At 42.6% G+C, this 13703-nt stretch overlaps 1 protein-coding gene across 9 annotated transcripts in view; it reads right to left on the bottom strand.

Annotated features, from left to right (window-relative positions):
- GDPD4 (glycerophosphodiester phosphodiesterase domain containing 4) overlaps positions 1 to 13703 on the bottom strand; it is a 64316-nt gene that overhangs the window by 25356 nt on the left and 25257 nt on the right. For all 9 annotated transcript variants that reach the window (XR_009762924.1, XM_061629023.1, XM_061629015.1 and 6 more), the window contains 3 exons: positions 8650 to 8732; positions 3558 to 3708; positions 1979 to 2203 (listed from right to left, as the gene is read on the bottom strand). Coding sequence is in view for 8 of the 9 variants with exons in the window: in XM_061629023.1 (XP_061485007.1) it covers positions 1979 to 2203; positions 3558 to 3708; positions 8650 to 8732 (459 nt within the window). In the remaining variant the exon portion in view is untranslated. The remainder of the gene's footprint in view (positions 1 to 1978; positions 2204 to 3557; positions 3709 to 8649; positions 8733 to 13703) is intronic.

The following is a 13703-nucleotide window of genomic DNA, read 5'->3' as shown; positions in this document are numbered from 1 at the left end:
GACCGGGGCTTAATCTGAGTCAGTGCTCAACCCCTAAACCACTTTTCCATGACAGTGCTCAGCTATGGCAGTAGTGAAGCAAAGTACCTCTGAGGGTGTGCAGTGTGCATTTCTTTTGCTGCTAAGTGATTATAGCCACCCTCAGCCATACATTAAGAACTAGGCCAAAGGGCATCCTGGTCAGAGGGTATAAGCTTTCCAACATGCTCAAAACCTTGGCGCCTCTCGTTATAGAAATAAAACCCACTGTGCTTGAACATAAACAGTCCTTTTTAAAACAGGAGGTGGCTTGAGAGAGAGATTTCGCTTGCTGTGGTGTGGGCACACACATGCACACTTTTTTCTTCCTACTGTCACTTCTGACAGAGCTGGCAGTAGGTGAACATAAAGCCAAAAGCAAGCTGGACACCCTTCTTTTCATTCCTTCTCTCACCCTCTTTTCTTTATCACCTCTCATTTGTCTGTCCTTCCCTAATAAAGGCCATGTCAAGTTACTGAACTGTAGAGAACTGCTAAGGATACACAACAGCTTTTGCAAAACTGAGTTTATTATGGAAACCTGATTCTTAGCTGATCTTTTGCCACTGGTCCTTGAACTCATTGGAGCCGGTGAATGTCACCTGGCAATTTACAGTGTGGCAGAGATTGCCTCCTTGCATCCAACTACAGAGCCAGAAACTTCAGCAAAGCACCCAAGAGATTCATCCCAATTTACTTTCTGCCCACTTGGTCCTGCCCTGTAGCTAGCGTGGGGCAAATGGGTGCACTGCCCTCCCCTAGAGCTGTGTTTTTCTCCCCACCCCCACCCCATTTTTTTTTAAAAAAATGTGTTTTTAATTTGTGACATGACAGTCTCCATTTAAATAATGACAGCTTGTTTTAAGAACAGGAGCAATTTAAGAATAGGACCCTCTGAAAAATTCAGTGAATAAGGTACAGCGAGTGCACAACAAAAGCTTCATCTAGAAGAGCCCCCCAAACTATGCTCATTCAAGACTTTTCCCTGACTGAGGGTGTATTTTTCATTATCACAATCACCCTATAATTAAGGGATCCAGAAAAAAAGCTTATATAGTAACATGGCCATTGAGGAATTAAATATTAGAACTTTGTATTATGGATTGAGAGCCAGTATGGTATAGTGGTTAGAGTATTGGACTAAAACCTGGGAGACCAGGGTTCGAATCCCCACACAGCCATGAAGCTCCCTGGGTGACCTTGGCTCAGTCACTGCCTCTCAGACTCAGAGGAAGGCAATAGTAAACCACCTCTGTCTGAATACTGCTTACCATGAAGACCCTATCTGGGACCAACTTGAAGGCAGTCCATTTCCATTTTGCATCACCCTAAGCTTGTGAGAAAGAATGACCTTGTCACTTCAGATGGACCTAGGAACACCCTATTTTAGGTAAGATTTCTATTTTAATCTCCAGAGATTTTTTTTTGAATGGCATGCTCCAAGCAACTGTGGTTGATACAATGTATCATGCTTAATGACATCACTAGGGCCCGCCCCATGACATCACTAGGGCCCACCCCATGACATCACTAGGGCCCGCCTCGTGACATCACTAGGGCCCGCCCCCATTTTCTCAGGTTTTTGGATGGCTCTGACCTGGCAACCCTAATACCGCCCCATAGCTGAAGCTCTCTGGGGGGTTTACAGTATTCATTCACAGGGTCGCCATAAGTCGGGATCGACTAGAAGGCAGTCCATTTCCATTTTCAAAAGAGCCATGCAGATTGTGTTTCACTGCAGTCCTCACCAGGCACTCTGGAAGGCTGACCCTGTGTACGCTTGTAAAGAATAAAGGCCTACCTTTTTGCTTCAAGCCTGTGTCTTCAAATTTCTTCAAGGAACCCCAGTCCAAGAACCCAAAAATTCCCCAACACTGGCCCACACCTACTGCCAGCCATTCTCGAAACAAATCAAACTGGATAAAGCAAGGTGAGTTTGGGAAGAAGGAATGCCTCGTACCAGATGGGATTTATTCCCCATTTCATTTTGAACCAGTTCTGCCGTTCTGCTAATCCAGGTGTCCCTGTAAGGGTGACTCTTTGGAGGCCGGTAAAGATCAAAGATGACAAATTTGTTCTCCTGCTTAGCAAGCTTCAGTAAGTCTGTGAGCTGGTAAATTCTCTGATTCCTTGCCAGTATTTTGTCCTCAGGTGAGAGTGAGGGCATTTCAAAGAACGGCCTATTCTGTAAAGAAACGAACAGGGAACGGAATCAGATAGAAGCAATCTGTTTTTGAAGCCAAAGCCAGTTTTTTGGAGACCCTTTTAGGGCACTTAACTTGAAATGAAGAAAAAAAGCCATAAGCCTAAAATGGAACATGTAAGTGGAGAGGATGGGAAAGCAGCTTTACTTATTTATCAATCAGATAAACTCAAAATGCTTTGCACTTTTTCAAGCCTCTGTTGCTGTTGACCAACTACCCAGTGGGTTAATATAAGACCTCAGACTATGGCTCAGCTGAGGAAGTGTTCCAGAGACCTTATGGACATTTTAAAGCACATGGCTTCCCCCAAAGGATCCTGGGCAGGGCTGGTTCTAAAGGGCGGCCAGGTGAGGCACTGGCCTGATGGCCCCTGGAGCTACAGGGGGCCCCTCAGCCGCCCCTTCACTCCCCTTCCATGATCCACACCCCCACACCTACCTGTCTGCTGTCTTTTACCATTGCCCTTAACGAAGATGGCATCCACTGTTTCCCTAAGGTACTGAAGCCCCTGCCGCCACCTTAGTTGATGGCAGAGATGCACGCGTGTAGCACGCACACGTGCCATCAACAACGATGGCAGCAAAGGCGTCATCCCCTTAGGGAAACCGCAACCGCCATCTTCGTTAAGGGCAATGGTAAAAGAGAGCAGACAGTAGGTGGGGGGGCTGCATGTGCGCGCGCACACACACACACACATAGGGGGCCAGGGCAAGCTGATGCCCAAGGGCCCTGGCATTCCTGGAGCCGGCCCTGATCCTGGGAATTGTAGTTCTTCAAGGGTGCTGTGAAATGTAGCTCTGTGAGGGATAAAATGTTGGGAGTAAAGCACCAATGCATGTTACAAGGGGAGGGCAATAGAAAGGCAATCTATTCTTCCCTCTGCTGATTTCTCCTCTAAAGTGTTTGTTGCTTTTGCAGGTTTTGCTCCTCCCCTTCCTCCCCTCTCTTCCTGCCTCTGTTCTCAGTTAGTTAATAATGGCTTTTTAAGTGCAGGCTGGATGCTGCTTCAGGATTTATGACTTTATCTCTTTGTAGTAATAAACCTTAAGTTTCTCTGTTCTTTTTATTTCAACTACCGGTCTTAACAGACCAGTTCCGCATTCCCTGGGCTCCTTCTGGGAGGAAGGATAGGATATTAGTAATATCAGTAGTACCAAAAACTCTATCATAAACTGCAGTTCTCAGGATTCTTTTGGGGACACCATGACTGGTAAAGTGGTATAAACTTACTTTAAATGTATGGTGTAGATGTGACCTAATAATTTTTATGGATCACTCACCTTTATGGAAATATTTGCAGGGCTGCTCTAGGGAATCTACCCCATTCAAACATACCTGAAAGAACCAATTTCCAGAGTTCAGGTTTTCCAGATATTCCCAGGGGAAAAAGGCGGCCAATTGGCGACTACCCTTGGGATATACATCCTCAACATTGGTGGTCCTTTTCAAAGTTGAGTCGTGCATAAGGAAGGGAACACCATCAAAGCTGTTCAAAAGAGGAAAAGCAACTTCTCGCATCAAGCCTGGGATTTTACATATGTCATTTACAAGACTGTCCAATAAGTAGAGTCGTTATTATTTATTTCATTTATGAATTGCTTCCCAGGAGGCATCTCAAAGTGATTTACAATATAATAGCACATATAAAAACGGTTATAAACAATTGCATAAATAAAAAAAACCATTCTCAACAATAATTGTAAATAACGATGGAAAGATCAGTCAATATTGGTTCTCTCCTCATTTTTCCGACCTTGAATTCAGTTCTCCACATTTCTGCACAAATTTTTTTTTTAAAAAAAATCCTCATGAAAATCTTCAGCATTTTAGGGGAAATTTCTCCTAATAAACACATTTTATATGCAGCTTTTATAAATGTACAATTTTTGGGTTATTATTTCTTCTCATATAATGCATTTTTGAATATTATTTTCATAAATGTATTTTTTATGCACACTTTCCCCTAATATTTGCAGTTTTATTAAACATTGGTTGGCAAACTACATCGCAATATTCAGGTAAGTGCAAATTTTAAAAGATGCCTGTATTTCCGTTCTCATGTTTTGCCACCCTGGGCTCATACTGGAAGGAAGGGCAGGATATAAATGAAATAAATGAAGGAAGGAAGTTTCAGAAAGTGAATATTTGATAGATTTGGCTTTCAATGAGACCTGAATCTAATTTCTCCTATATCTCTAATTGTAAGTATAATAAAAACAATTTAAAACAACAGCGGCCACATAAAATAAATTCAAATCTCGACAGATGCCAGCTGGGATAAAGATTTTAGATTTGTGTCTCATATTCTCACCGGTTCCAATTTTCAGGGTTAAAGTGGAATCTACAGTGTGACAGGTTCCGTCCCTCCCACAGCTCTAGAAAAAGACTTTGTGATTATTTACTTGGTTTCAGTCCTGCTCAGTTCAATGGTTTCATCTGGCTGTTGCTATTTGGATGACAATCCCCAGCGCTGCACCCACCATCCTAGGAACTGCTTCTCTCTGTTCTTGATTAGACACACAGGTGAAGTTACCCAGCCCGCAATCACACAATGAATTGGCTGTTCTCACAACACAACATAGCCAGTCTGGTTTCATTTTGTGACTTTATAACTGAGAGGTCACAAGGTTGAGAGCCCTTTTCATTACATCACCCAACAAAATGGGTGGGTAGGTGAAAGGAGGTCAAAAGCACCACCCTGATAGAAACGGTGATCTGACCGCTCCTGAAAAAGCCCGCCCTGGACCTGTTGATTTGTGACAACTACCGCCCGGTCGCAAATACCCCTTTCTTAGGGAAGGTGATTGAAAGGGTTGTGGTGCAACAATTGCAAGTACTCTAGGATGAAACAGATTATCTTGGTTTATTCTAATCTGGGTTCAGGCCTGGTTATGGGACTGAATTGGCCTTGGCTGCTCTGATGGATGACCTTTATCAGGATAAGGACAGGGGGAGTGCGACCCTGTTATTCTTACTTCATCTCTGTGTGACTTTTGATACCATTGACCATGGTATCCTTCTGGGCCGACTTGGTGAGATGGGTATCGAAGGCATTGTTTTACAGTGGTTCCAATCCTATCTCCAGGGTCAGTTTCAGAATAGTGTGGGGTGATTTTCGTTTGCCCCCCTGGCAGTTGTGCTGTGGTGCCGCAGGTACTATCTTATCCCCAATGCTGTTTAATATGAAGCCATTAGGAGTGGTCATTAGGAGATTTGGGGTGAGGTGTCAGTAGTACACTGAGACACCCAGCTCTATTTCTCAGTAACATCTAAAATGAGAGAGGCTGTGCAAGCCTTAGAGCAGTGCCTGGACTCAATGGTGGCCTGGATGAGGGCCAATAGACTCTGAAAGATGGAGGCACTGTGGGTAGGTGATACCCGAGTCTGGATAATTGGTTAATTGTCTGCTTTGGATGGGGTTGTACTCCCTCTGAAAGAGCAGGTTTGTAGTCTGGTTATGTTTCTGGATCCATCTTTGTCTCTAGAGTCCAGGTGACCTCAATAGCTAAAAAATGTCTAAATGTACTGCCTTCATGTCGATTCCGACTTATGGCGACCCCATTAATAGGGTTTTCATGAAAGTGAGAGGCAGTGACTGGCCCAAGGTCACCCAGTGAGCTTCATGGCTATGTGGGGATTTGAACCCTGGCCTCCCAGGTCCTAGTCCAACACCTTAACCACTACACCACACTGGCTCCCTCAATGGCTACTAGGGCTTTTTCCCTGGTAAGAAAACTGCGGCCATTTTTTTGGGCCAGGATAGCCTGACCATGTGCTGGTACCCTCCAGGTTGGACTACTCTAATGCATTCTATGTGGGGCTGCCCTTGAGGTTGGTCCAGAAGCTGCAGCTGGTGCAAAATGCAGCCACAGGACTGCTCACTTCTGAAAGAATTGCACTGGCTGCCCATTAGCTACTGGACTAGGTTCAAGGTGCTGGTTTTGGTGTATAAAGCCCTATACAGTTTGGGACCAGGATACATGAAAGATTGTCTCATGCCTTATATTCCCAACCGGTCTGCAGGTGAGGGCCTCCTGCAGATACCATCTTATCAGGAGGTCTGTTCTGCACAACATAGGAAGTAAACCTTTAGTGTTGTGGCACCAACCCTTTTGAATTCTCTCCCCTTAAATATTAGACAGGCACCATCTCTGTTACCCTTTTGCCACCCACTGAAGACCTTCCTCTTTCAACAAGCCTTTTGAGTAGAGACCTTATCCCTGTCTGCATCTGCGCTGGTATTGCTTCTTAAGATGTTTTAAAGTTGTTTTTAGTGCTTTCTCGTTTGTTTGCCACCCTGGGCTCCCTTTGGAAGGCCGGGCGGGATATAAATTTAATAAATAAATAAATAAATAAATAAATAAAATGAGGGTCTTGTTGCTGCTGTTCCTCTCAGTAGCTGGTCGTCTGTGATGCGTCCTTCCCTGGCTCTCCCTGTCAGGTTCCTACCTGCTCGTGGTTACTGCCTGTCTCTAGGCACCACCAGGGACTCCACCAGTCCGGACCGCACTCTCTTATGGTTTACCTATCCGCTCTAGCACAGATCTCAACAGATCCCCCTGCTAGGCAACCACCAGTAACGTCCCAATACTAGTATTCCCAGAGACTCTGAATACTGGTATTGTTATTCTCTTCACCGCTGCCACCATTTGTTACAGTTCCCCTTCAGCCTTGGTCATTACCTTACCCTCCCTTCTGGTCTGTGAAACCCCAGCCAAGGATCAGGCCTTTGGTAAACCAAATTAAGTATTTATTACAGATAACAAAGCTAACAAGATTAACAAGATTTCTTCTTAAGGCACATAAGCATATGGTTTTACTCAATACTAATCTGAACTCCACCCCCCTCCTTCTTCACTCTCTCCTGGCAAACAACTCTCTAAACCCCACCAAGCAACCCACTCTTTCTCTTCTCCCCCCCCCTGATTCCACTCTCACTCTTCCTTTTATACATTCAGCCATTTTAAACACTCAGCCAATCATCTCGCATTCTACTGCCCATTCACTCCCCCTCTTTCACTCCACTTACCATGTATCTTCTAAAACAACACTTACCATATATACATTAATATAGGAACATCACACTTGCATCATAAGTAAATAAATAAATAAATAAAATGAGGGTCTTGTTGCTGCTGTTCCTCTCAGTAGCTGGTCGTCCCCATCTTTTCCTCCCAGAATTCCCCTAAATTAGCCTTTGCCAAGCTGGAACCCTCCAAATGTTTTGAGCTACAACTTCCCCTAGCCCCAGTCAGCACAGCCTTGCTAGCTGATGGGAGTTGCAGTCTAAAGCATCTGCAGGGCCTGAGGTTGTCAAAGGTTGTGCAAAGTCATCCCACCTTTGGGAAACTGCTGTGAAACAGGCAGTGGCAATGAAATAATAAAATGTGCTGAGGGCAGATGTTGCCTTTTCCATTACCGGTCAGTCCCCAAATTCAAGGCAGAAGTTCTTCACAGAGAACTTTCAACTTAGTCTTGAGAGTGGGGTCAAGGGAGGGCCGTGTAAAGAGTACCCCCTCCTAATTTTTTTTTTTGAGAGAAATGTTGTCTGCTACTGATGAAAATGTTCACAAAATACTGTGAGTAATTTTGGCTCAGCTCTACTTAATGCTTTTGCTCCCCAAATTGAAATGGCTGAATATTTGGTACAACTCTAAAAAAGTGACACCAAACTTGTTTTATCATCACCAGGACCATTGGGTTGTATCCAATGAAGTCATTGCAAAAGCAGAATGACCTCTGCAAGCTCAATGGAACTTCCGCACCAATTCCTCCCTCCCCCGCATATCCCCCCACAAATCTCTGGGGTTCCCCCAACCTTCCAGAGTCGATTTGGGGTGGTGCAGGGTACATGCAGAGAGAAGATATGGGAAGTTCTGTTGCACTTACAGAATCAATTCCGCTTGTGCAATGATTTGATTGGATACCAGTTATTGTATATATTTATTTATTTTATATCCCACCTTTCCTCCCAAAGCATCTTTAAAATATCTTTAAAAATAAACCTTTAAACAATTCCAACACAGATGCAGACTGGGATAAGATCTATGCTTAAAATGCTTGTTGAAAGAGGAAGTGTGCTTTCAATAGGCGCCGAAAAGACAACAGAGACGGTGCCTTAATATTGAGTATTTATTATCATACCTATCTGTTAAAACTACCCAACTGGTTTGCAAAACAAGGGAAAAAACAATCAAATATAAAATCAAGTAAAACGAAAAACAATACAAACCCCTCAAAAGGCAGCACCAAGACATCCATTTAAAGAACAAATGAAAAGTCACCACTGACATCCAACAGGCCATAAACAGCAGAGCAGGTATTAAAAAACCAAAAGGGAGAGGAAGTTTGTCTGCAGCTGATTAAGCCAGACTGGGAACTACAGTCCAAAACTCTTTCCAGGGTGTGAGCAGCAGAATTCTCTTACCTAATGGTGACATCTGTCTCAAAACCAATAGCACCATAAGCAACGGCTTTTTTAAATGACATCTCAGTATTTTCAGGAGCCACCTGTTATGAAAACGATAGAAGATATCAACGACAGACGAACATCATGATTCTTGAACCAAACTATTTTGCTGTTGTGATGTGCCTTCAAGTAGATTTTGACTTATGGCGAATCAGAGGCATCCAATAGCATCTGTTATAAACCACCCTGTTCAGATCTTGTAAGTTCAGGTCTGTGGCTTCCTTTATGGAATCAGTCCATCTCTTGTTTTATTTATTTATTTATTTAATTTATACCCCACCCTTCCTTCCAGCAGGAGTTCAGGACAGCAAACAGAAACACTAAAAACACTTTAAAACATCATAAAAAGACTTTAAAATACATTAAAACAAAACAACGTTAAAAACAAAAAAAAACTTTAAAAACATCTTTTTTTGGTATAAATTTTTTTTTATTCAAAATTTCAAAAACAAAACAAAACGAAAAGAAAAAGAACAAATTAATAACTAATACAATAAAAAATATTGACTTCCGATTTGTCATAAATCAGCTAAAGGTCTATAGTATATAACAAACCTGTCCCTTAATATATTACAAAATCACTTTCCTCCAGTGGTTATCTTGGTTAATCATTAAATCTCATTAACATCATATCATTTTATTCTTTCCGCAAAAAGTCAAAGAGAGGTTTCCAGTCCTTGAGAAATATATCTATCGATTTTTCTCCAAATAGACATGTCAATTAATCCATCTATTCAAGTCTAGTAAATCCAGTAGTTTCAACAGCTATTCTTCCATTATCAGTGTTAGTTCCATCTTCCATCGTCCATCCTTGCACAATAATTCTGCTGTCATAGTCATATAGTAAGAGTCTGATAGGAATTTCCTTCAACACAAATATTTTCTTGCCATCAATTCTGACTGTGTTACTGAAATATTGTTGTAAAGTCATATCTCTGTTCTTCTTGTTTACGGGGTGCACTAGCACATCTCTTGAGAGTTTTTCCATTGTCACATATCTGGAATTAATTCTATAAACTTTTTCTATCTCAGGTTCCATCAGATCATTCCAGTCCAGAAATTTTTTTGAAACATTGATAAATTTATCTCTGGTATCTTCACCAATTCCTTCGGAGACAGCGCTGAATTCCAAGCAATAATCTTTGTCACTAGGATCCATCACAGCTATAAAATCCAAATCTTTTTCCAATTCCACATTTGATATATCTATTCCAATCTCCAGGACTTGCACCTTCCCTTTAATTTTTCTTTCATTTTCTGTTGCTTGTCCAGTTATATATTCTTTTCTCATAGAATCCTTTATTTCTTTCAGCTCCTGTTTCATTTTGCCAAATTCAATTTTCATCTCTTGTCTGCCCTGTCTCAATTCTTGTTTCGTTATCTTAATCTCATCCATTATTTTCTGAAACATGTTTAGAGAGAGAACCCCCTCCTGTACATCCAGGGTCTCGGCCACTTTCTTGATTGTCATTCTGAAGACCGAAAAAAAAAAACCCTTCAATTTCCAATATAGCCACTATTCCCAAGCAAAGAGCAATTTATTTCTTTTTCCAGCAACAAAGGAGTTAATATTCCAAGCCTGTTGACATCATCTTCTAGACAGACTGCCTTATCTCTTATGTTACCAAGAGTGCAAAACAAATTTAGTTCACAGCATCAAAATAATTAGTGGCATAAAGAATAAGCAGATTCGTCAAAATAAAGTAGACCAGAAAAAATAGTCCCAGACAAATAGTACTCAAATGTTCATATTAATCAGATTTTCCTCCTCAGATTAGATGCCCCTCATCCGTTTATATCTTTATAATGCTCAATTCCATGCCAGCTTTTTGCAATAAAAACAAAGATAAGCTATTTCGATTTTCTTCTTCCTTAATTCCGTGTATAAAAGAGAAAGGTATAACTCACCCAGGGATTCTTTGTTGCTGATTCTATAACAAATCTCTTTTACTGTAACAATGATAAGATGATAGGAGTAGACGGAAGAATGCTTGCCTGTTAAAATCCGTTTTTCTTTAAAGAAAAAAAACATCTCGCTTAGCCAGTTTGAGCTTGCTTGAATTCCCTGACTCCGTCCGACGCTGCTGGCTAAACCTTCGTTCATAGGCGATCCTGATGAATTCCAGTCCCCAACAAACACAACGAAGCTTCTGTGGGTGATCTCTTCATTTCTCCCTTGCCTGGGAGAAAGTTTTTACCAGTTAAAAAATTCTTCTGACTGGTTTTAAAACTGAAAAAGCTTCCTCTGAGACGGGAGCTCGTCTCAGAGGCAGTCACAGGCGGAGCAATCCTCCTGGGAAGTCCAAAACATCTTTTTTTAAAAAAGGGTTAAAAATATTAAAAGACATATTAAAAGCAATTCTAACACAGATGCAGACTGGGATAGGTCTCAACTTAAAAGGCTTGTTGGAAGAGGAAAGTCTTCAAAAGGTGCCAAAAAGATAGCAGAGATGGCGCCTGCCTAATATTTAAGGGGAGGGAATTCCACAGGGTAGGTGCCGCTTGCCTCTTTTTCTACTCCCTTCTGTTTTTCCCAGCATTATTGTCTTTTCTAGTGAATCCTGTCTTCTCATTATGTGTCCAAAGTATGATAACCTCAGTTTCATCATTTTAGCTTCTAGTGATAGTTCTGGTTTAATTTGTTCTAACACTCTTTTTTACAGTCCATGGTATGCACAAAGCTCTCCTCCAACACCACATTTCAAATGAGTTGATTCTTCTCTTATCCGCTTTTTTCACTGTCTAACTTTCACATCCATACATAGAGATTGTGAATACCATGGTCTGAATGATCCTGACTTTGGTGTTCAGTGATACATCTTTGCATTTGAGGACCTTTTCTAGTTTTCTCCTAGCTGCCCTCCCCAGTCCTAGCCTTCTTCTGATTTCTTGACTGTTGTCTTACATTAAATATGCAATGCATGGATGTGGGACCTTCAGGCCTGGGGGCCAAGTGTGGCCCTCCAGGCCTCTCCCTCTGGCCCCTGGCCCTCTCCCCAGGCCACATCATCTCCCAAGTCACAGCTCTCACTGGTCCTGCTTTCCTCTCTCCTTCAGTGGTTTTGCCAGGCTAGGATGTGTCCTTGCACTCTGATCATGTCTCTTGCTTTTCTGGATGGAGGATAGAGAGGGGTGCATTAGAATAGGTAGAAACTAGCTTACTGAACCAAAGTAAAATTTACATGTGTTGCTCCACCCACTTTTGCCTCTGGCCCCGCCCAGCACCAGGATTTGGCCCCCAGAAGGTTGCTCAAAAGGGAATGCGACCCTTGGGATAAAAATGGTTTCCCACCCCTGCCATAATGCAAAGGTGCAGGGAGATGGTGAACCAAAGGCTGATCACTGTAATATATATATTGTTGTGTGCCACTCCTGGGGACTGTCCTTTACCAGGAAGATGGATGCTTTTGGTTTTTAGCTGTTGTTGCTTTTTAGAAATGCTAGGATTTTGTTAGCTTGAATTTTTGTAAATTGTATTGTTTTTATTTGTATTTTGTATTTATTTATTTATTTATTATTTAATTTGTATTCCGCCCTTCCTCCCAGCAGGAGCCCAGGGCAGCAAACAAAGTGCTAAAAACACTTGTATTTGTGTTTTTCTATTTGTGTGTAAGCCGCTTTGGGGGCCTTTTTGGCCAAAAGGCGGCCTAGAAATAAACCATAACATTACATAACATAACTTAACAAACACCCCAATCTCCAAGTGGTACAAGACTTCCAGGGGTTCCTGCACTTCCCCCAGAGTTTGGTTTCCTTGGAAGAAGGTTAGCGGAGGCTATGGTGTCTTATAGGATATATGGTTTATTTACACATACAACCTGAGGTTAAGATGGAGGGGTTCAAAGCATTAACAGTCCAACAGACCTTGCTTTTCCATCAGGCTTGTAGGGAGGCACCCCAAAGCTATGGTGCAGGGAGCAGGCCTCTCTGTGTGTCTCCCTAGTTCCCAGCTTCTCCCGCCTATATTAAAAACACAAGCCTCATCTTGACTCCTGGATGGGGGAGGAGGGCCCCTCTTCTGAAACGTGTTCCAATAGCTGCAGGGTCCCTCTTGGCCTCATTTCTTTGGATATGCAGATTTACCATTCAATAAGTCCATCAACCATCAAGTCCAACAACCTGCTAAATGCAAGAATCCTACTACTCCTTGTAATACAGCACTCACCCCAGACATTACAGTTACCACCTAATGCCCTGCTGGGTTCAAGCCAACAGAGCTGAACTGAAGGCAGAGTGGAGTTCTTGCATTCTGTTTTCTGTCTGTGCTTTTCTTTTCTCCACAAGAACGTAAGAAGAGCCTGCTGGATGCCTCTATGGGAAGCCTACCAGCAAGACCTGAGCGCAAGAGCACTGTCCCCTCCTCTGGTTTCCAGCAACTGCTATTCGGAAGCATACTGCCTCTTTTATGGTTGTTCAGAGGGAAATAAAACTATTCTTGCTCCAGGGCTGGCAATATTCGTACCCCGTTCCAGGGGCGTGTTGGGGGAATGGAAGGGCCGTGGATCCTGTACGCCCATGGAATGCCTCCTCTGTGCCAGCATCAGAACAGAACCATCTGTGGACCTTTCTGGAGCACCACCCTGCCCCATTTCAAAGTGAACCATACTGACAGCTTGCAGAGCCTTTTTTTTTTCTCCCAGAGTTCTTCCTGGGCAGGGGGAAAGAACTGGATGTGATGAAGGCATTCAAACCATCCACAATACTAACGTCTCTCTGACAGACAGCTGGTGCATCAGAGTGGCTAAGAGACTGCACTGCAAATCGTGTGTTTTCATGCAAGCTTTTCCTAATATACACATTTTTATAGACAATTTTGCCTAATATGTGCATTTCAGAGAAGTGCAAATTTTGAAGGGTAGCCGTGGTTCAGGTTGCACATTGGTTCAGAAAGTGCTAGTTAGGTGGGCTCGCATGAAAATGAGAATCAAAACTAATTTCCCCCCACCTGTGAATGCTCACTGTCTTTAGTCTGCACACATCTGAGTTCTAATTGAATTGTCACAGATTGTACT

Source organism: Rhineura floridana, chromosome 5 (assembly GCF_030035675.1).
Source record: "Rhineura floridana isolate rRhiFlo1 chromosome 5, rRhiFlo1.hap2, whole genome shotgun sequence".
Classification (NCBI taxonomy): domain Eukaryota; kingdom Metazoa; phylum Chordata; class Lepidosauria; order Squamata; family Rhineuridae; genus Rhineura; species Rhineura floridana.
The sequence above is the reverse complement of the archived record's forward strand: the minus strand, read 5'-3'. Positions and strand labels throughout refer to the sequence as shown.